This window comes from Schistocerca serialis, chromosome 4 (assembly GCF_023864345.2).
Source record: "Schistocerca serialis cubense isolate TAMUIC-IGC-003099 chromosome 4, iqSchSeri2.2, whole genome shotgun sequence".
Classification (NCBI taxonomy): domain Eukaryota; kingdom Metazoa; phylum Arthropoda; class Insecta; order Orthoptera; family Acrididae; genus Schistocerca; species Schistocerca serialis.
In genome coordinates, this window is record NC_064641.1 from 501,079,300 (window position 1) to 501,102,449 (window position 23,150).

Here is a 23,150-nt window from a genome sequence, read left to right on the forward strand (position 1 = left end):
AGAAGTGCCGACACAGTGTTATTTTGAGGGGGCCGATATGCACGCTATAAGCTCCCGCAGAATATCTTGAAGTCTGAAACAGGACGCTCAATGAATGAATGCAGTAAAGAAAAGTACATTGCTTTGGGAATACTTAACTTTAATCCATCCTTGTTGTATACATCGTTCTTGTTGAGACATGCTTTAGATGATAATTATCAATTGCTATGTAAGGCTAATGGCGCCTTGCTAGGTCGTAGCCATGGACTTAGCTGAAGGCTATTTTAACTATCTGCTCGGCTAATGAGCGATGCTTCGTCAGTGTAGTCACTAGCAATGTCGTCCGTACAACTGGGGCGAGTGCTAGTCCGTATCTCGAGACCTGCCTTGTGGTGGCGCTCGGTCTGCGATCACACAGTGGCGACACGCGGGTCCGACATGTACTAATGGACCATGGCCGATTTAAAGCTACCACCTAGCAAGTGTGGTGTCTGGCGGAGACACCACATTCCTTCCCCGCAAATCTGCGAACGGTCGTGTTATACGGCTTCCGCCCGCCGTGGGGAGGACCCCATGTTGACGTATGCGATGAGGTGGGGAGCCTAACAACAGGCGAGGCTGTGCCACCCGCACCCGGCCATTAGGTCCGAGGGGAGCTAGGAAACGCCTGAAAACCTAGTCCAGGGTGCACGTCAACATGCGGTGTATGCGCCCGTAAAGAGACAGGAGTGGCCGAAGGGTCGACCTCCATTGCGTTGGGGTATCCGACGCGCGAAGACGCCATGTGGTCCGGAGCGGGCAAGAGTTCCATGTCGGAGGACAGCTGGTCACGGGAAGCGATCAGCGGTGCGTGACCCAGCGAGGCGCTTGGCGGATGCAGCGAAGCGTCGAATGCGGGCGGCGCCGGCGGGAGAACAGGCAGCGGCGGCGGCGGCTGCGGCGTCGCGTCGCCGTGGGGCAAAATGGAAGGCATCGTCGGTAACACCTGGGGATGAGGCGAGCCAGTAGATGGGTCCCCAGGGCGCTGACCGGACGGCACCGTCGCTGAAAGCAGACGGGGAGCGGCAGAACCCGTGCGACGACAGAGGCGCAGCTGATTGAGATGCCAACGCACCTCACCAGAGGCACCCAAAACCAAATACATCGTGCGGCCGAGGCAGCGAAGAATGCGCCCTGCGAGCCAACGCCGTGAACCTCGATAGTCGCGATAGAATACGACGTCGCCTGGAGCAAAAGCAGAGGACTGCTGCTGCACAGGAACCTGAAGCGGCGGGTGCAGCAAAGACATCAAGGTTCGATGAGGACGACCGTGGAGCAACTCAGCCGGCGAGCGACCATCTCGGGGCTGAGAGCGATACGAGGACAAAAAGTGCAACAACGCGTCCTCCCGAGAATGCGACTCTTTCAACTTCAACATCTGTGACTTGAAAGTCCGGACCAATCGTTCAGCGGCACCGTTTGACTGAGGCGAAAACGGCGCGGATGTCAGATCTTGAATACCATTGGCCTAGCAGAATGACTGAAATTCTGCGGACATGAATTGTGGGCCATTGTCGGAAACAATAGTCTGCGGAAGACCTTCAATGCAGAAGATAGCAGACAACGCTTGGATGGTGGCAGAGGACGTCGTGGAAGACATCCGGACAACAAAAGGAAGATTACTGAAGGCATCTACCAAAACCAACCATCGAGCATTCCAGAATGGACCAGCAAAGTCGATGTGCAAGCGTTGCCAAGGGGAAGTGGCTTTTGGCCATGCAAAGACTTTCCGCGGTGGTGCGGATTGTTGTTCGGCACACGCCATGCAAGAACACATATTCGTAATCGCAGCATCGATTCCGAACCAAGTACAGTGCTGACGAGCAAGTTGTATCGTTCGCACTATACCCCAATGTCCTTGGTGAAGAAGCCGTAAAACAGAGGACTGTAACGAACATGGGACCACGACTCTGGACTGATCATTATCAGAACACAACAACAAAACACCACGTCGAACAAAAAGTCTCTCCTTGTGAGCAAAAAATCAGCGAACCAACGGATCCTCGATCCGAGACTTTGACAAAGGCCATTGCGTAGGAACAAAACGCAAAACGGTAGCAAGGACAGGGTCAGCAGCTGTGGCTGTAGCTACACGACGAAAATCAATCGGAAACGATTCGACCACTTCATCGGTTTCCGCATCAATGAACATGCAAGCAAGTTCGGAAGAATCAAATGCTTTATCCTCAGCAACAGGCAAACGGGACAACGCATCGGCGTTTCCGTGCTTAGCAGTGGACCGATACAAGATATCGTAGCGGTACTGCGAGAGGAAAATAGACCAGCGAATGAATTTCTGCGCTCTACGCGGAGGTACAGGCTTGTTCGGATGAAAAAGCGGCGTCAAAGGTTTGTGGTCTCTGATGATGGTAAAGTGACGACCATACAAGAAATCATGGAACTTAGTAACACCAAACACGAGAGCCAAAGCTTCTTTCTCTATCTGTGAATAATTTCTTTGCACAGATGAGAGCAATTTGGACGCAAAGGCAATAGGGCGATCATGCGATCCATCTTTGTGCGCAAGCACAGCACCGATCCCGAAATCCGATGCATCTACCATCAACAAAAGGGGTTTCTGGGGATCGAATGGCGTAAGGCAAGTATTAGAAAGCAACGCCGATTTCAACTGGCGAAAGGCGCGTTCGCATTCCGTCGTCCAGACGAACGGAACACCCTTACGGCGTAAGCTATGAAGCGGAGCTGAAATGGAAGAGGCATTGCGCAGAAAGCGATGATAATAGTTAATTTTACCCAACACACTCTGTAGCTGCTTCACATTCTGCGGCGAAGGCAAGTCCTGTATGGCACGGAGGTGCTCTGGACTCAGATGTATGCCTTGGGCATTGATTACATGTCCCAGGTATGGTAAGTCACGAGCAAAAAACACACATTTGTCCTTCCGCAAGCGAAGACCATTTTGTCGCAATACCTGAAATAATGTTCGTAGGTGTGCTAAATGCTCGTCGGCTGTCTTTCCGGAGATCACAATATCGTCCAGATAGTTCGCAGCAGTAGGGACCGACGCACAAACAGTTTGTAAATATTGCTGACACAATGCAGGGGCGGATGCACACCCGAATGGCAGTCTTTTGAAGCGGTACAAACCAAGATGCGTGTTAACCACCAAGACGCGCTGGGATTCGGCGTCCACTGGGATTTGCAAGTACGCATCTGCTAGGTCCAACTTGGAAAAGTATTTACCCGGGCACAGTTTATCAAAAAGATCTTCCGGGCGGGGTAAGGGAAAAGTTGAAATCACGAGTTGTGGATTCATTGTTCCCTTGAAGTCCACACACAGTCTCAGTTTTCCGGAAGGTTTTGGCAAAATTACTAAGGGTGAAGCCCAGAGAGAAGCTTGCACACGTTCAATTACACCTTGTGATTCTAAATCGTTTAATGTTCTTGCGACCTCATCACGCAATGCGTGGGGAACATTGCGCACTCGGAAAAGTTTTGGTTGCGCGTTTACTTTCAGTTCCAAATGTGCTTCATAATTCTTAGCGCAACCAAGGCCCGGTGCAAAAATGTCTGCAAATTCTTCACATAGCCGAGAAACATTGTCTGAAGGCACAGTCTGATTCACTGATAGGACGTGATTTACAATAGACAAGTTAAACAACTGAAATAAATCTAAACCAAACAAGTTCACTGCAGTAGAAGAACGAAGAACGTAAAATGACACAAGTTTTGTTTGTCCCTTTTATGTTGCAAGAAGAGTGCACTGTCCTAACACAGGGATCTGGTGTCCTGAATATGTAGTGAGCTTAACAGTTGCGGCACGCAACGGAGGTTTGCCCAGTTGTATGTACGTGTCGTGATTGAACAATGAAACTCCAGCTCCGGTATCGAGCTGGAATGCTATGACCTTGCCATTAAAGTCCAAATCTACGAAAAGTTTATTGTCCAGCTGACGACAAGAGCGACTGTCTCGTGCAATTTGAACTGATAGAGGTACAGCATCACTTGCTAATTGACGTGATTTCCGGCGACGTCGACGCACACTTTGTGTGGGACGAACACAGTCACTGTTAGAAAGAGTGGCACTGGGCGGAGTGGAATTAACTACATGAATGTCCATGGATGAAGGTTCACGAGCCTGAGTATTCTTGGTTCGATTCCGGCGCGAAGCAAAGGGCCTGGAATGGTTGTGATCGTCTGATCTGAGCTTTTTCTGGCAAACACTTGGAACATGTCCTTTCTTATTACAGAAAAAGCAAATAGCTTGGCGTGACGGGCAATTGTCACGCGAATGTCTAGTAGCACACCACGGGCATGACTTCACTGCATTTGTATGCTGGCGCGGCACACCTGGTTTAGAGCGTGGCGGCAGCAGCGTGGACGTGCGCGAGGGCAGTTTATCAGTCCGCGCAGCGCGCTCGGCGGGCCGGTTAACGTTACACACGGCTGGCGAAGTTGCAAATGATTCCTGAGCAAAGTCAATCGTGTCTTGTCTATCCAATATGTCTATCACTTGTTGAAGGGAGGGATTAACTAGTTTCAAAATCTGTTCCCGTATGTGAACATCAGAAACGTTCTGTGCTATTGCATCACGTACCATAGTATCTGAATAAGGGAGTCCACATTCACACTCAAAAGCACAATCCCTTGTAAGGCCTTGCAGAGTTGCAACCCACTCCCTATTAGTCTGACCGGCCGTACGCTTTGTACGAAAGAAAGTATACCTCTTTGCAACTACATTAACTGTTTCTTTGAAATAGGTATCTGAAGCAGACAAAATTTCTTCGTAGGACAGAGTTGCTACGTCGCGTCAGGGCAATAATTTCACTATCACACGGTACGTTTGCACCCCTACACACGACAATAAATGAGGCTGCCGCTCGTTACTTTGAATTCTGTAGGCGGCGAGATGAAATCCAAACTGGCGTGACCACTCGGTCCATGTTTCCTGCGCCGCGTCAAAGTTGCGAAACGGCGGTGCAACTGCATGTTGTGGCTGCGGTAGCGGTGAAGCGGCGGCTGCTGCATTGGTTTGAATGGCGCGTTGACCCTGGACGAGCTGTCCCAGGGCATCCAATAACGCCTGCGTCTGCCGATTCTGCAAGCGATAAAATTCGGACAGTACATCCGGCGAAGCCATGACACAAGTAAATGTAAGCAATTAGAAAGAACAAGACCCTTTCCGTTGACTCGTCGCCATGTGATGTGTCGACAGAAGTGCCGACTGTTATTTTGAGGGGGCCGATATGCACGCTATAAGCTCCCGCAGAATATCTTGAAGTCTGAAACAGGACGCTCAATGAATGCAATAAAGAAAAGTACGTTGCTTTGGGAATACTTAACTTTAATCCATCCTTGTTGTATACATCGTTCTTGTTGAGACATGCTTTAGACGATAATTATCAATTGCTATGTAAGGCTAATGGCGCCTTGCTAGGTCGTAGCCATGGACTTAGCTGAAGGCTATTCTAACTATCTGCTCGGCTAATGAGCGATGCTTCGTCAGTGTAGTCGCTAGCAATGTCGTCCGTACAACTGGGGCGAGTGCTAGTCCGTATCTTGAGACCTGCCTTGTGGTGGCGCTCGGTCTGCGATCACACAGTGGCGACACGCGGGTCCGACATGTACTAATGGACCACGGCCGATTTAAAGCTACCACCTAGCAAGTGTGGTGTCTGGCGGAGACACCACAGCATCGAATGTAATAGGACCTGCACCAAGGCGGCCAGACGTGCCCCGTAAGGGGCCTCCCGGCCAGTGATGCCAAAGGCTCATTTCCATTTCCATCTCATAACCTTAATCAGTATTTCATGACATACCTTAAAGCAGCTATTCGTGGTTGCTAACAATAACAAATGACAGTGTGTGTATTTTAAAGCAGCTTTTCTTGTCAGCAAACACTAACAAATGATGGTGTGTGTATTGTAATGAACAACAATAAGTGATCTGTTGCGCTAAAAGAGCTCAGTACAACAATCGGGACATAGGGTGAACCAAACAATTGAAAACCAGCACGAAAAAGTATCATGAGGTCACCAGGGGGTCAAAAAGAAGTGATAACATATTGAATTATTTATCTCATGGTAAATAAATATATTCCTTTGAGCCTTCTGCAGCTTAGAATTTGACATAATAATCGCTTCTGCAATCTTGGGAAGTCACCGAAACTCATGCCAGTTGGATGGAGAGAGTTGCACTGGGACACACGGTGGGACGAGCCGCAGGGAATCTTTTAAGAATTTAATATCAGCTATGTGTTAGATGAACATCAACAAAAGCAAAACGAGGACAATGGAATGTAGTCGAATTAAGTTGGGTGATGCTGAGGGAATTAGATTAGGAAATGAGACACTTAAAGTGGTAAAGGAATTTTGCTATTTGGGGAGCAAAATAACTGATGATGGTCGAAGTATTGAGGATACAAAATGTAGACTGGCAATGGCAAGGAAAGCGTTTCTGAAGAAGAGAAATTTGTTAACATCGAGTATTGATTTAAGTGTCAGGAAGCCGTTTCTGAAAGTATTTGTATGGAGTGTAGCCATGTATGGAAGTGAAATATGGGCGATAAATAGTTTAGACAAGAAGAGAATAGAAGCTTTCGAAATGTGGTGCTACAGAAGAATGCTGAAGATTAGATGGGTAGATCGCATAACTAACGAGGAGTTATTGAATAGAATTGGGGAGAAGAGGAGTTTGTGGCACAACTTGACTAGAAGAAGGGATCGGTTGGTAGGACGTGTTCTGAGGCATCAAGGGATCACCAATTTAGTACTGGAGGGCAGCATGGAGGGTAAAAATTGTAGAGGGAGACCAAGAGATGAATACACTAAGCAGATTCAGAAGGATGTAGGCTGCAGTAGGTACTGGGAGATGAAGAGGCTTGCACAGGATAGTGTAGCATGGAGAGCTGCATCAAACCAGTCTCAGGACTGAAGACAACAACAACAACAACAACATGTGTTGGTATTAAAACAATATTTTTCTTTGCAGATGGAAAAGAGTGGCTTGCCACTGAAATCTAAGAGACCAAGTAGAAAATATAGACGGAGACCTAGTAATCTGTTGCAAGAATACAATAGACGTCAACGAAAATTTATATGGCTGGAAACTCATATTTGGCATGCAAAGAGATTCCACATGATTGAGAAATGGGGCTATAAATTGCCCAATTTTCCAAACGATAAAAGTTTTCGAGCATGCTACCGTGCTTCAGCCAATCACTGCCTACTGCAGGTACTTCAACTTTTGAGTGGTTTGTTAATCAGTTTTTGAAGATTTTCCTTACACATGTGTAACATATGAGAGCAAGTGAGACGTATGAATACCAGTTTCCTATTCCATCAGCAAAGATAGTTTAAGATAAAAAAACAAATTTATTTTTGCAGTGGTAAATTAATTTTTTTGTATAATTGAGAAACTGAATAACTTTCAGCTTATAAGTCCCTACAATTTGTTACTTTGAATCTGCACTATGAGGTTTACTTATGCTTGTCCTTGAATTGACTTTGTTAGATTAAGATCAGAGTGAACTATTGTGTGAAATAATCTTTTTTTGTGTGTTTAGGATGTTTCATATTATTGTTGCATCGAATTATGTGGCCCTTTGGATGAAATAATTGATGGTCTGAAGCAACACACAGACAAAGCATGTGGTCTGACATTTGCGGCTAAAGTTTATATTAGTGGGAGCAGAGAAGGCAATATCACGGTATTCAGAAAAAAGTCTTATCCATATGGTGCTATAGGTAATATTAGTTTTCTTTGGAGACCTTCAAAGGTAGTAAGTTTTGAAGGTAAGGATGTGACAAGGGAAGAACTTGATGAAAGAACACTCTGGTTGTGGATCCATCCAGCATTTTATGAAGAATTTTGTGATGAACTGATTGATACATTTAATTTTGTTGAAAGTAATATGGACATAACTGAAACAATTCCATCTGCTTTTGGTGGAAATGCTGTGCGTAGTGAAACATCTGCTGGCAGCATCAAGCACAAACGTAAAGGACCAGAAAAAAAGGTGGAAATAGAAAAGATAGGTTCAAAGGTTGCACTTTATAATAGAACACGTAAATTTGAAAGCAGTAGCGGACATGTTAAAATGACTTTTCTGAAGGATACATTGAACAGATTTAGTTTGACAGGGCCATTGTCTCATTCCATTCTTCAAGATGCATTACACTTTGTTAGCATGACCACAACCAGTCATACCAGAGTCCCTTTTGTTACAGAAAATCTTGAAAAACTAGTGGATGAAATTAGTACTAGTAATGTGAACACGGGGCCAATGTCAGTTGAGTCTTTTGAAGATCAGTCTGATAAGACCAAGTGCGTTATCAGTTATGATGACAATATGGAGGTGGATGAACCTGCAAAGGACAGTCAGGAGTGTGAACAAAGTGCAAGTTACGACTGTGAATGGTGGCATGATATTTGCAGTGATACGTACAGTTTAGAATGTGTGAAGATACAAAAGCAGCTCTGGGAAACTTTGAAAGGAGCTGCATCACCTGCACAGCTTCCTCCTCATTCAGTGCTGGCATTGATCGTGACAGATCCACGACGATACTTGCCTGCTAAACGGATGAAATGTAATCCAGATAGTGACGGTGAGTAAGCAAGATTTATTTCAATTACAAACAATTTTAAACATGTATTAGCTATATTGAGAGAGATGGAAAGCACTTTCTATGAAACCAGAGTATTTAGTCCCAGTAGAGCCAAAGGCAAGAGTGTCATTGTTTGCAACTGTGATGTGTTGCTCTTGTGACACTTCCCAAGCTTAAGTTTTATAAGATCCTAAGTATGTGTTTTTTGTATATTTAACTATAAAGCTTAGACACTGTGCCCAACAAAGGACTCCGTGATTTTGAAATTAAATAATTTGAAAACAAAGAATTCAACGAAAAATATGTTTATCATGATTACTGTAGGGGCACTTTAATCACAGTATGTAGTGTCTGTAAATATTACTGTGAAATCCAGAGTGATCAGTTCCACTGTTGAAACGTGGAAAGATGTTAAAGTTCTGAAGGAACAGGTTGAAATCGTGTACTTCATTTGAATGACATGTATTTCTGGTACCGGAACATCAAAGGGTAGAAGACAGTATTATGACAATAAGATGCAGTTGTCAAACATTGTTTCATGTTCCGGATGGAGCCAGTGCAAAAAACCATTTGGATGCCCATTGCCAAATCCAGTCAGATATGTTGACCCCAGGCCAACTGTAGCTGCTCCTGAAAATGTTGCCACCATTTCTGGTCTTACTCAGCAGCCTCCAAGGAAATATGTCCAAAGAATGGCAGCAGAGACTCGTTTGAAGCCATTCCATCACACATACAGTACAGAGGAATGGTATACACCTGTTTCCATTCAAAATGCAAAGCCTTTGGGTCATACCCTTATACGCTATTTGACAAAATATTGATTTTGTGAACCAGATTCTCACAGTGATTGATAATGAAGGATGAAGCACACTTCCACCTGAATGGATTCGTGAATAAACAAAAGTGGCAATTTTGGGGTTCGGAAAATCCCCCTTTGTGTGAAGCAAAATCACTACATTCTCAAAGTATTACTGTTTGGGCTGTGGTATGCAGCAGAGGCATTTTCAGCCCATTTTTATGTGATAATTGGTAAGTAAAGAACACTGCATTGCAATTTTGGAACAATTTGTACCACGTAGCATTGGAAGATCAAAGAGAGAGAGGGAGGTTCATGTGAGGTGGAAGTCGACAATATTGCACTGAACATCTGTTCCGCTTTCGTGATGAAATACTTTGGGCATAGTCATTAAATGGGATGATGCCAAATTTATTGGTGGAGGCAGCATTGAGCTCTGTATTCACACTGTCTGACTTCTTGTGATCACTCTTTGTGAGTCATATTGAAAGGCACTACCTTTCGGAGTTATCTCACCACGCTGGATGAGATTGAATTTTTGGGGCATCTGAATCCATTTCTATTGAGGCACTGCAAGATGTGATGCTAAATTTTATTATTCATTTTCACCAGCTATTATCTAGTCAGAACAGTGAAGTATTTGTGGAGACCACTTGCCTGTGAATTATTTGTGGAGACCATTTGCATAGTAGCATATAATGGCATCTGTTGATAGCTTTTGTAACTATTTCAAAACTGCTGTAAAAAGTTGTAGAGCGTTCGCAATAAACATAATATTTTTTGCTTTCTTCTCTCAATCTTTGTTTCCATGTTATTTAATTTTAAAATTATGGAGTCACTTCCTGCAAATTCAAACTGCATTTGGAGTACCATCGAACGAGGTGAAATTGACTTATTTGTAACATTAAATTTAAATAGTCAATAAAATTAATATATTGGTTTTTCTTTCAGGGGATGGGTATTCAGTTGTACTGAAAAAAAAAAAAAAATTGTCTTTATTACCTTTTGCTCTTACAGATCAGGAAAAATGCAACCCGTTTTTTGGTCAACATCACCCTATCTGGGGGTGAATTTTATTGATTATCTGTTCTGTGATACATGTGGATTGTTTATGACTCTGGGGTAGGAGTTCCCAAACTTTTTTGCTCTTATGGTACACTTTCACAATCCTGGTACTCTGATGGAACGCCTTGTTGTTATTTTAAAGGTTAATTATATTTAAAAAAGGAGAAAAATTTGTTGTATTCGGTGATTGTTTCAATTTTGAATCATAACTAACAACACAAAAATCATAATCCTAATGAAATTAAAAAAAATTACTAATACCAAAATATCGAAAAAAGCCATCTTATTAATAGATTTTTTGCAGAGCACTTACTCACTTCCCACGGAACATCAGTGTTGAAACTTCCTGGCAGATTAAAACTGTGTGCCGGACTGAGTCTCGAACTCGGGACCTTTGCCTTTTGCGGGCAAAGCTACCCAAGCATGACTCATGTCCCGTCCTCACAGCTTTCGTTCTGCCAGTACCTCGTCTCCTACCTTCGAAACTTCACAGAAGCTCTCCAGCAAACCTTGCAGAACTAGCCCTCCTGGAAGAAAGGTGTGAGGACGGGACATGAGTCGTGCTTGGGTAGCTCAGATGGTAGAGCACTTGCCCGCGAAAGGCAAAGGTCCCGAGTTCAATTCTCGGTCCGCCACACAGTTTTAATCTGCCAGTAACTTTCATATCAGCGCACACTCCGCTGCAGAGTGAAAATCTCATTCTGGAAACGTCAGTGTTATGTGGAATACAGTTTGGGAAACCCTGCTCTAGGACTTTAATTATTCTTAAATTGTATCAGTAACTGAAAAATAAATCTGGCAAAAACAAAATTTTGTTACTAATTTTGTTACTAATTTTGGAGTAACATACAAAGAAAGTTTAAGGACAAGAAATGTCAGGCAAAATACTTTCTGGAACCAATCACTAAAAGTGGAAGAGTTAAACCATCCATGTGTGGTACAATTGTAATGCAACCATTTTGAATAGCATTGCTTTGTGCAAAATGGAGCATCTTTTGGCCCTCCATCACACCAACAATCCTACATGTTGGGTTGCCTTATACACAACATGAGGAGTCAATGCTTCACCTGTTTCTGAATTGCTCGTCTTAGTGGTTACCAAACTCTTTGAACTGGTTAACTACTAGTTCATGTCATTGGACTGATAAAAATATTTACTCACCAAGCACAGCAGGAGAACACACATATAAAGGCACTTAAATGAGCAAGCATTCGGAACCAGTGGCTCCATCTTCTGGCAGAGGGTTGAAGGGGAAGGAATAGGGGTGAAGGGAAAGGACTGGTGAGGTTTGGGAAATGGGGAGACTTTAGAAAAGTTGCCCAGAACCATGAGTTAGGGGAGACACTATGGACGGGAGGAGAAGGGAAGACTGGTTGTTGGGGACTTCAACAGTTGAGATTTGAGATTAACCTGAGAGCTTAAAGCTGGAAGATAGGGTAATATGAAATACAGAGATTACTGACAAAACATTGTGCAAGAGTTAATAAGAGCGGCAAGATAAGTGCAAAATATATGGTGGAGGTGGGCGATGGGGTGAGGGGTGGGGAAAAATAGACATGTCAGAAAGTAAAAGATACAGAAAACTAAAAGGCAGTGAAGAAAAGAATAGTGACAGAGTAGAAATGCCAAGACCAAAGAAATAAATGTAAATTAAGGCCAGGTGGGTGGCGAGAACCAAGGACAGTTCCGCCTGTGGAGTTCTCAGAAATTGATATCTGGGGGAAGAATCTAGATGGTACCTGGTCAAACAGGCACAGAAGTCACGACTGTCATGTTGTAGAGCATCATGTTCTGCAACAAGATATTGTATGTTGCTAGTATACAATCTCTGCCTATGCCCATCACACAAATTATGGAAGAATATGATGATTCCAAATTTATATAAAAATTTGTAATACTACTTTTCAGTCTTATGCTCCAGAAGCTAGACCGTATGAATGAAATGTGAAACTATTTCCTAACATGAAACTTAAGCATTTGATATTGGTACTTCGTGATTATATTCTGTCGTGTTATAAAAATGACCATTTGTGCCAAAACAGTGGCAGTGTGTGTTACAGTTGCTGCAATATAAGGCAGACCTATTTCGAGTTCTGTATCAGACAGTGACAAAATACACGTAATCAGATCGAGAAAGCACACCAGTCTTGGGTACTATTCATAAGTATTAATAGCTTTTTCAGTATTAGACAACATCATTCGGTTTTTTCATGTAGCAAAACCTTTAACAAACTTTGATGAGCTAGTGGATTCGTTCCCAGAAGGAAAGCACGCTATGTAAAGCTGCACTAAGGTTAGTGAGGAAAGCAATGCTAGGACTTAAAGATTGAAGAAATGTGTACTGTCTTGCTGGTCTATTATCTTTACTGGTTTTATGTATCCTATATTTAATTTTATGTCACACAAAACATCAAGTTATTAGCTAATAGGCAATTAAGAGTGCAAATTTAGTGAAGAGTTCCTGTTCTCCCGGTTAAAAATAATCCCATCCAGTATTTACTGTGAGGTTTTTTTTTTTTTTTTTTTTTTTTTTGTAAACAGGGGCAGGTTGTCAAACCGGCCGATTGGGAGCAGGAGAGGCACCACAGGAAATTGAATATAGTTTGATGGCACCCATTACAAAATGTAACACGTTTTGAGTTTTTTGGTGTCCTACCTCAAATGCTTGAGGGGGGGGGGGGGGCACTATCTAGTATTGCCCCGGTTCCGGAATATCGGTAGATCCGGTGCAGATCAGTATTGCCCCGGTTCGGAAATATTGTAGATCCGGTGCAGATCTGCTGAGCAGTCTTAAGTTGTAATGGGGAAATGGATAGTCTCACGTGACCCATGTTTACGTTTGGTGATTTTGCTGTTTCCTTTTCGTTTATTGCTCTTACGTCAAATGAAAACAAAACTGTTTTGTTCAAAAATGTTCAAATGTGTGTGAAATCTTATGGGACTTAACTGCTAAGGTCATCAGTCCCTAAGCTTACACACTACTTAACCTAAATTATCCTAAAGACACACACACACACACACACACACACACACACACACACACACACACACACACACCCATGCCCGAGGGAGGACTCGAACCTCCACCGAGACCAGCCGCAAAGTCCATGACTGTAAAAACTGATTTCTGTGACTGGGAACTATCAAGTGAATTACATCATTACGGAAGGCTAAAATATTTTATTAGTTTCAGATTTTATTTTATTTCCCCTTTCTGACAGTCAAGCATTAATCGCATTGCAGAACAAAGAAATTTGGTTTTTACTTATCTTTTCTGCTGAACCAGCCAATTTATTACCAATTTATTCGAAACGGAATGTATAATTCCACACTATTGGCTAGTTTCAACTGTTCGCTGGATGTCAAGTGCACGTTTTCATCTTCTAGCACATATGGCATTACTTTCAAAGTAAATTTCCTTTTACGCAAGATGAACTGTGTGTGAGAACTGAGCGTTTGACTCTCATTTAAAAATCAGCTCTTTGATTACGATGATTTAGAATAATTTTGAGCCCTGAAGATCTGACATTTATGTTGTTCTTAAAAATTTTAATGGCACGTTTGTGTGATGTATATTAAAGTGTAATACGTGCAAAAAAGGGGCAATGTTATATGTGAAAGCTTTTCTTTTCTTGTGGCAACACTACATATATTAATTTAAACCATCAACTTTTCCTATTTGTGAGTTCGCGCTACTTAAAAGTGATGTTGCTATTGGCTGACTACGTCATGTGTCGTATGTTCTGAATATCCACTCTTATCGGTTGGCAAGATCACGTGGCGTGAGCTATGACTGGCTTACAAAAGGGCATTGCAATCTCGATTTCAATGCTTCGCAAAGTAACATGCGTTGTTTGGTCGAATTCGAATTTATACTTTCGTAATACGAAAATACAGTGTACATGTTGCTGCACAGCAGACAGCTTCCCAAAACGTGTTTTGTTACCTGAGTTTCTTTTGCTAAATTGCTGGGAAATTCTACACTGGTGTGTAAAACCATAACCATTCAAAAGACTGATAACTTTTACAGTTCTGAGGAAAAGTATACTCTCACTTAACATGGAAAAAGTTTATTTTCACCCGTGAGGAAGTGTACTTTTAACCGGGAACTCTGGGAAAAATCCGGGAATTTTTTTTCCTCGTCGATGTATACACCCTGATTGAGGTCTGTCGTTCTGTTTCACTGTGATGTGGGGCAGGAATTCTTCGTTCGGTCTGCCGCCAGTTGTGTTTGTTCATTTAGCGTTACCCAGGGTGCACCACGTGGAGGCGAACTAACTTTACACCCCCCTGATTGAGGTGTTAGTTGTTTTAAGGAGGGACTGGAAGTTACTTCATGTCACAGGGATGGGATCTTGATGACATATGCTGTATGTAGAGGTGTCAGGCAGCTGGTGTAGACCTCTGCTTACATACTCTCGTCTGTCATGTTTACCAGTGGTAGGTAGACCCTTGTCCGCTGGAGTGTAGTGATGGAGTCATCAGCCTTTATGGGTCAAAGGGCTTGTAGTTCTGCAGAGAACAATTTTGAGTCATGTTGTAGGGACCTGAGGAAGGGATTTGAAGCAATGCTGGATGTAAGGAATTCTTGGAAGACTTGTAAGGGGTGATTTTCAGATATTGGTGGTGGATCATGTAGGAATAGTAGTTTGAACTGTTCAAGGCAGGGTTAATTCAGGTTTGCTGGTGGAAAGGTTTTGGGATTAGGTTGCTAAGTGAGCTGACATTATGTGTGAAGGAAAGTGGGTGTTTCAGCAAAGCAGCATGATTAAATACAGATATAGGGCTGAAAGTGAGACACTTGACTAATACAGGTAACTCAGGAGGGGAGAGTGCATTAGATGAGAGGTTGAGATCACAGTACCATTGTGACTGGTTCTTGTGATCCAGAGTTGTCACTGCTCTGGGAGACAGTGGTGAAGACTGGGGGATGTTAAGAAGGTCGGCCAAGCTTGGTTTGTAGATGAGGAGTGGTTGTTGACGGTGTGGCTGTTTAGGGAGCTGCAGGACAGGAAGGGAAACACTACTGTTGAGGTAGATTAGGAGAAGGTGCGTGAACTTTTTGAGATGAAGTCTGCCCTGTTGGTGCAGTTTGAAGCTGGTTTGGTGGACAATACCATCCAAGGAAACACAAGGGGAAGATAACTGTAAGATTTTATAGAAGGATGTAAGTCTGCTGGAGTGGAGATTTTCACATGAGACATACAGGTCACTGATTAGCTGGGTAAGTGCAAGCGACAGCTGTATTTGAAACTAAAAGGGGCTGATGTAAAGTAGGTTTGCATCCAGAAACTGGGTCTTTCAGTGTTAGGCCTTGGTTAGTAACTCCCATAACAATCAGGTTTCAAGAAACAGTGTGTGGGACCTTAGTTTAGATAGTGCAATTGCATGTTTTCAGTAGGAACGAATGTAATATTGATGGGATTTATCATGGAAAGAGAGGAGGATTGGAGCATCAGAGATGGTTGGAGTGATGAAAAAGAAAACAAGGAAAAATCGTAAAAATTCCTACAAAAATTGTGAGAACAGACAAGAGTTAAGAAGAGGTAATGCGTACACCATAAAAGTGGCATGTATGACACGAAAAAGTTGTTATTTGTGGGGAAAAAAAAGCAGCTTCTTTGACAAGGCTCTAACTTCTAAAATAATGCCCTGAAATGAGGTCCATTCTGTACAACATTTTGTGCACCGCACCTGGAGCAAAAGAGCTTTTTTGCTGCCCCCCCCCCCCCCCCCCAACCAAAATCTCTGCATTATCCTTGTCAGATCCTATGCTACTTCTCCACCCATTTCCCTACCCCATGGCTCCTACCCCTGTGACCGTCCACATACCAGGCCTGTAACTGGCAAAATACAGGTTGTACATAAAGTCTGGGAACACTTTCAATTATTTATTGCACAAGAACCAAACATGGTACAGATGTCATACATATTGCATTTTCAAGAGAATCTCTGAAAGTTTTTTTTTTTTTTTTTACAAACATTCAATGTGCGAACCATGAGTGACCCGGAAGACATCAATACGGTAATTAAATTCTTGCCATACCCATTCCAGCATGGCATCGTTGACTGTGACAGTCACTTCCCGTATTTCTCCCGGACCTTTGCTACATGATATGGTAGAGGCGGTACATACACCAGATCTTTAATGTGTCCCCATAGGAAAAAGTCACATGGAGTGAGATCTGGTGATCAAGGAGGCCATTTCATGAAACAGCTATCCCCTTCTGTAGCATGGCCACCATGTTCGTGACTAGCGCTGACTGTCGGCAAATTGCCAAACCACGCTGTGCCAGTATACATGAAAAAAAGCTTTCAGGGTTTCTCTTCAAAATGACATGTATGATATCTGTACAATGTTTGGTTCTTGTGCATTAAAGTGTTCCTGGACTTCATGTACACCATGTATATACACTCCTGGAAATTGAAATAAGAACACCGTGAATTCATTGTCCCAGGAAGGGGAAACTTTATTGACACATTCCTGGGGTCAGATACATCACATGATCACACTGACAGAACCACAGGCACATAGACACAGGCAACAGAGCATGCACAATGTCGGCACTAGTACAGTGTATATCCACCTTTCGCAGCAATGCAGGCTGCTATTCTCCCATGGAGACGATCGTAGAGATGCTGGATGTAGTCCTGTGGAACGGCTTGCCATGCCATTTCCACCTGGCGCCTCAGTTGGACCAGCGTTCGTGCTGGACGTGCAGACCGCGTGAGACGACGCTTCATCCAGTCCCAAACATGCTCAATGGGGGACAGATCCGGAGATCTTGCTGGCCAGGGTAGTTGACTTACACCTTCTAGAGCACGTTGGGTGGCACGGGATACATGCGGACGTGCATTGTCCTGTTGGAACAGCAAGTTCCCTTGCCGGTCTAGAAATGGTAGAACGATGGGTTCGATGACGGTTTGGATGTACTGTACACTATTCAGTGTCCCCTTGACGATCACGAGTGGTGTACGGCCAGTGTAGGAGATCGCTCCCCACACCATGATGCCGGGTGTTGGCCCTGTGTGCCTCGGTCGTATGCAGTCCTGATTGTGGCGCTCACCTGCACGGCGCCAAACACGCATACGACCATCATTGGCACCAAGGCAGAAGCGACTCTCATCGCTGAAGACGACACGTCTCCATTCGTCCCTCCATTCACGCCTGTCGCGACACCACTGGAGGCGGGCTGCACGATGTTGGGGCGTGAGCGGAAGACGGCCTAACGGTGTGCGGGACCGTAGCCCAGCTTCATGGAGACGTTTGCGAATGGTCCTCGCCGATACCCCAGGAGCAACAGTGTCCCTAATTTGCTGGGAGGTGGCGGTGCGGTCCCCTACGGCACTGCGTAGGATCCTACGGTCTTGGCGTGCATCCGTGCGTCGCTGCGGTCCGGTCCCAGGTCGACGGGCACGTGCACCTTCCGCCGACCACTGGCGACAACATCGATGTACTGTGGAGACCTCACGCCCCACGTGTTGAGCAATTCGGCGGTACGTCCACCCGGCCTCCCGCATGCCCACTATACGCCCTCGCTCAAAGTCCGTCAACTGCACATACGGTTCACGTCCACGCTGTCGCGGCATGCTACCAGTGTTAAAGACTGCGATGGAGCTCCGTATGCCACGGCAAACTGGCTGACACTGACGGCGGCGGTGCACAAATGCTGCGCAGCTAGCGCCATTCGACGGCCAACACCGCGGTTCCTGGTGTGTCCGCTGTGCCGTGCGTGTGATCATTGCTTGTACAGCCCTCTCGCAGTGTCCGGAGCAAGTATGGTGGGTCTGACACACCGGTGTCAATGTGTTCTTTTTTCCATTTCCAGGAGTGTACTATCAAAGGGAGAGCCACCTGTGAAATGATAAAAGTTGTGTACCAGCCATTGTGCAAATACTGTTCGACCTTTTACATTGGCATGACTACCACTAAGTTATCGGGTAGGGTGAATGGACATAGGCAGAGGCTGTATACCGGCAACACACAATATCTTGTTTCAGAGCATGCTCTACAACACGACAGACAGGACCTTGGTGCCTGTTTCACCGTAAGTGCCATCCGGATTCTTCCTCCGGACACCAGTTTCTCAGAACTCCTCAGGTGGGAACTAGTGTTACAACATGTTCTTGATTCTCGCCGCCCAACTGGCCTCAATTTACATTAATGTCTTTGTTATTGGCATTTCTTCTCTGTAACTATTCCTTTCTTCACTCCCTTTTAGTTTTCTGTATCTTTGTCTTTTGGATTTGCAGCTCTTGTATTTTTTTCCTTGTGTGCAGTTAAAATTATTGGTTGTAGGCTCCATTGGCTAGGCAAAAAAACTATTTTTTTCTTGTCACCCATAACGTAGCTCGGCACCTCTGTGCCATCACCGGTGGGTCTTGTTTACTGAAAATCTGTAAAAAGTGAACATATTTTAGGCTATAACTGATCTAAGGCCTATCTGAGGCCTATAGACAGTGCTTACACCTCATTTTGCTAAATCAGTTATAACCTAAAATATGTTCACGTTTTACAGTTTTTCAATGAACAAGACCCACTAATGACGACACAAATGTGTGAGAACATGCTTGGGTGACGAGAAAAAACTGTGTTTTGCGTAAAGGGTGGAACCTATAATCAGTTATTTTCAGTATCTTTTATTTTCAGAACTGTCAATTTTTCCCCACCTCTACCACACTTTATGCACTTAGCTTTCCACTCTTATTAACTCACGCACAATGTTTTATCAGTAATCTCCGTTTTGTGTATTACCCTGTCTTCCTGCTTTAAGCTCTCAGGTTTTCATATCTTGACTGTTGCAGTCTCCAACAACCAGCCTTTCCTTTTTAAACTGTTTGACTTTTACGAACTCTCCCCATTTTCTAAACCTCACCAGTCCTTTTCCTTCATCCCCATTCTTTCCCTTCAACCCTCTGCCAGGAGGAGGAGCCACTGGGTCCGAAAGCTTGTTAATTTAAATACATTTATATGTGTTCTCTTCTGCTGCTGCTGCTTGTGAGTAGTTTTATGTCTATCCAGTCACACTATAATTTCAAAAATTGGTAATTTCCGTTGACATAAGTACGTTGTCAGAGTATTTGACCCTTTTTCTGAAAATAAGTTTCATTTTCCCAGATTGATCACTTAAGTTGTTCTTATCATAGTTAAAAATAGGATCAGGACTTGGTCTATCCAGTGGTAGTGCACGTTTGTCATGGAAATCTGACATGTAGAATGATGCACACCAACTCTAGTCCTCTTTATTTTGTTAGTAAGTCAAACACAAATTTGATTGGTGTGTTGGGACATGAAGCTTATTTCCCAATCAGGACCCAGAAAATTGTTTGTAAATTTTGATTTAACACATCTTCTGTCACGGACTGTCGTAGCTATATATTGAAGATTCATGGTAGAAAGCAGAACTCCCCAGTTTGTACTACCGAGAAGTCCCATCAGTACACCCTCTTCTTTTTTAGCACTAAAAACTGGCTGCCCACATTGTGTTTTATCATGAATCATGTTTATCAGGGTTCCTTTTGGAATTTTACACACTCAGCCTGATTAATGCTGATTTTTCCAATTAAAATTTCTGTGAGAGACAGTTCTACAACATCCATCCTCCTTCAGTTCACCTGTTTTACCTTTGTACACACATGACACTTTCACACTGACAACTCTTTTGATCTCAAGTGTATGAAGCAATAAACAGAACTGTGGCCTACTTGACAAATTCATAAGTTAGCCCATGGGCATTTGCAACAATGACCTTCTGAGGCCAGGCCTAGACTCTTATAGAAAATTGTTGCTGCATCCATTGTGTCATACTGTTGTTGTGTTCATTAGGTGACATTGCTGCATTTACGAATGTATGTTCGTAAAAGAACCCCCTCAAGAAAAAGCAGTCAACTTCACTCCAGATTTCTAAGATGATCAGTTTCATACACATTCCTCTGAAAATTTCCAAAGTTTTATTTGTGTGTCTACAAATACGTAAATATAATAATTAACTTTTGTTGTTGCACTAGTTGTCATTCTGAGAGATTGGGGCATATGACCTAGACACAGAAGTTGTTTTATGTCTGCCACATGAATAAAAGTTTTAGCTCATTAAAAAGTTTAAAAAAAAAGCTCACCTGAAAACAATTATTATTCAGAAAGAGGTTCGATATAGTTTACATTTATCCATTCCCACAAATTAAGAACTTTTGAACAGTAAATACTATAACTAAAATAGAAGAATTTTTATCACCAGTGTGTAGTTGTTTAACATAAAATGTTTTTTTGAGCTTTTCGGTGAACTTCACCTCATTTGACATTGCCATAGAATTGTAGGAAGCTTCATCTCTAATGATTATAATGTGGATGAGATATTAAATCCTAATTTTCCTTCCTTCATATGGTATCCAAGTACAATAATGCATTATGATGCTGAGAGTCGCTTAAGATAATCTTTTGAATGTGATATAAAGCAGGCTACCACCTTATCTAAATGAATTCTGGAATTACCTTAAAGAATGACGAAGCTCAAGAAGTTAAAGAAGTTAGTGTGCTTTTAATAACATTTTAACGATGTTTCTAAATGTATTTTGAATTGACTTCATGTTTTATATATACTGATGCACAAAAGCAGGTTGATAACTGCCCCCCCCCCCCCTCCTGTCCTCATTATTTGTCTACAAACTATTGTAAAATTACATGTTATTGATGTACAAAATAAAGCTGCATGTGAGAATATAGGCGAATGCTTGAACATCAGTCAAGAAGGCTTGGAGAGTGTTTATGCTAGATAGAATAGATAAACAGTTACTAGCATCTGACTTAGACAGTTAATTTACATCAGTTAGTGCCAGTAAGATGGATGTAGAGGAATCATGGGCAAAGTTTGACCAGATTGTAAATCATGGTCTGGAGAGTTAAGTGTGTAGTAACTGGATAAAGGGTGGGAAAGACCCACTATGGTTTCATAATGAAATTCGGTCGATGCTGAGGAAGCAGAGGCTGTTGCACTCATGGTTCAAAAGGGAACATGCAAATGATAAGCGAAGGTTAGTAGAGATTTGTGTCTGCGACAAGATCATGTGCGAAACCTACAACTACCAACATCACACCTTAGCAAAAGACCTGGCAGAGAATCTGAGAAATTCTGGTCTTACGTAAAATCACTAAACGGGTGTAAAGCTTCCATTCAGTCCCTTGTTGACCAGTCTGATGTGGCTGTTAAAGATTGCAAAACAAAAGCCGAAGTTTAAAATTTCACATTCAAGAAATTGTTCACACAGGAGAATTGTACAAACATACAATCATTTGACCATCGGGCAGACTCCCTTGTGGACAACATAGTGACAGTCGTACCTGGCATAGAGAAACAACTGAAAGATTTGAATGCAAATAAATCACCAGGTCCTGATGGAATACCAGTTCGATTTTACAAAGAGTACTCTAGGGCATTGGCCGCTTACCTAGCTTACATTTATTGTGAATCGCACAAAGTCCCAGCAACTGGAAAAAAGTGCAGGTGACTCCATTGTATAAGAAAGGTAAGAGAATGATCCTCAAAATTGCAGACCAATATTCCTAACTTCTGTTTGCTGCAGAATGTTGAGCATATTCTGAGTTTGAATATAATAAACTTTCTTGAGACTGATAAGCTTTTGTCCATCTGTTAACAAAGGTATGAGCATATGGCATAAGTTCACTGATTCGTCAGTGGCTCTAAGACTTCTTAAGTAATAGAACCCAGTATGTTGTTCTCAACAGCGAGTGCTCATCAGAGACAAGGATATCATTAGGAGTGCCCCGGGAAGCATGGTAGGACTGCTGTGTTCTCTATACACATAAATGATCTGGCGGACAAGGTGGGCAGCCATCTGCGGTTGTTTGCTGATGCTGCCATCATGTATGTATGTTGTCGAAGTTGAGTGACTGTAGGAAGATACAAGACGACTTAGACAAAATTTCCTGCTGGTGTGATGAATGGCAGCTAGCCCTAAATGTGGAAAAATGTAATTTAATGCGGATGAATAGAAAGATCAAACCTGTAGTGTTCAGATACAGTGTTACTAGTGTCCTGCTTGACACAGTCAAGTCATTTAAATATCTGGGCGTAATGTTGCAATGCGATATGACGTGAAACAAGCTTGTGAGAACTGTGGTAGCGAAGGTGAATGATCAAATTTGGTTTATTGGGAGAATCTTAGGAAAGAGTGGTTCACCTGTAAAGGAGACCGCATATAGGATGCTCATGTGACCCATTGTTGACTACTGCATGAGTGTTTGGGATCCATCTTGTCTCAAATCATACAGTTGTTAATTTTCTGGAAAAAAATATATGTTAGACCTCCATATCAGAAGTGTTAAGAAATAAAGTATTTTCATTTTATCTTAATATTTGTAAGTAGTACGGCCCTTTGAAATATGTCTATTTTGTAAATAACTCTTAAAACAGTAGAGAGAAAAAAACAAAAAACAAAAATATAACTAATAAACCAAAAGTACTGGAGACCTGGCAGATGTTTTGCTTTAAAGCTGCCTCTTAGTGCGCTGAAATTTAATTGACACCCGCACACTTTTCGGCTTCCTGTAACTTGTACATTTAAGACAAGAATACGAAATTTAAGTTATTTTTCCACTTAAAAAAATTTTTTTTTCTAATTTAGAAAGTCACAGAATGCTACCTCTTCTGTCATATTACCAAATACTACTGCTGTAACTATAAATAGT

The 23,150-nt window shown here is 42.9% G+C and overlaps 1 protein-coding gene across 2 annotated transcripts in view; it reads left to right on the forward strand.

Annotated features, from left to right (window-relative positions):
- LOC126475227 (ribonucleases P/MRP protein subunit POP1) overlaps positions 1 to 23,150 on the forward strand; it is an 87,133-nt gene that overhangs the window by 25,653 nt on the left and 38,330 nt on the right. For both annotated transcript variants that reach the window (XM_050102905.1, XM_050102904.1), the window contains exons 4-5: positions 6,970 to 7,212; positions 7,544 to 8,585. In XM_050102905.1, the coding sequence (XP_049958862.1) occupies positions 6,970 to 7,212; positions 7,544 to 8,585 (1,285 nt within the window). The remainder of the gene's footprint in view (positions 1 to 6,969; positions 7,213 to 7,543; positions 8,586 to 23,150) is intronic.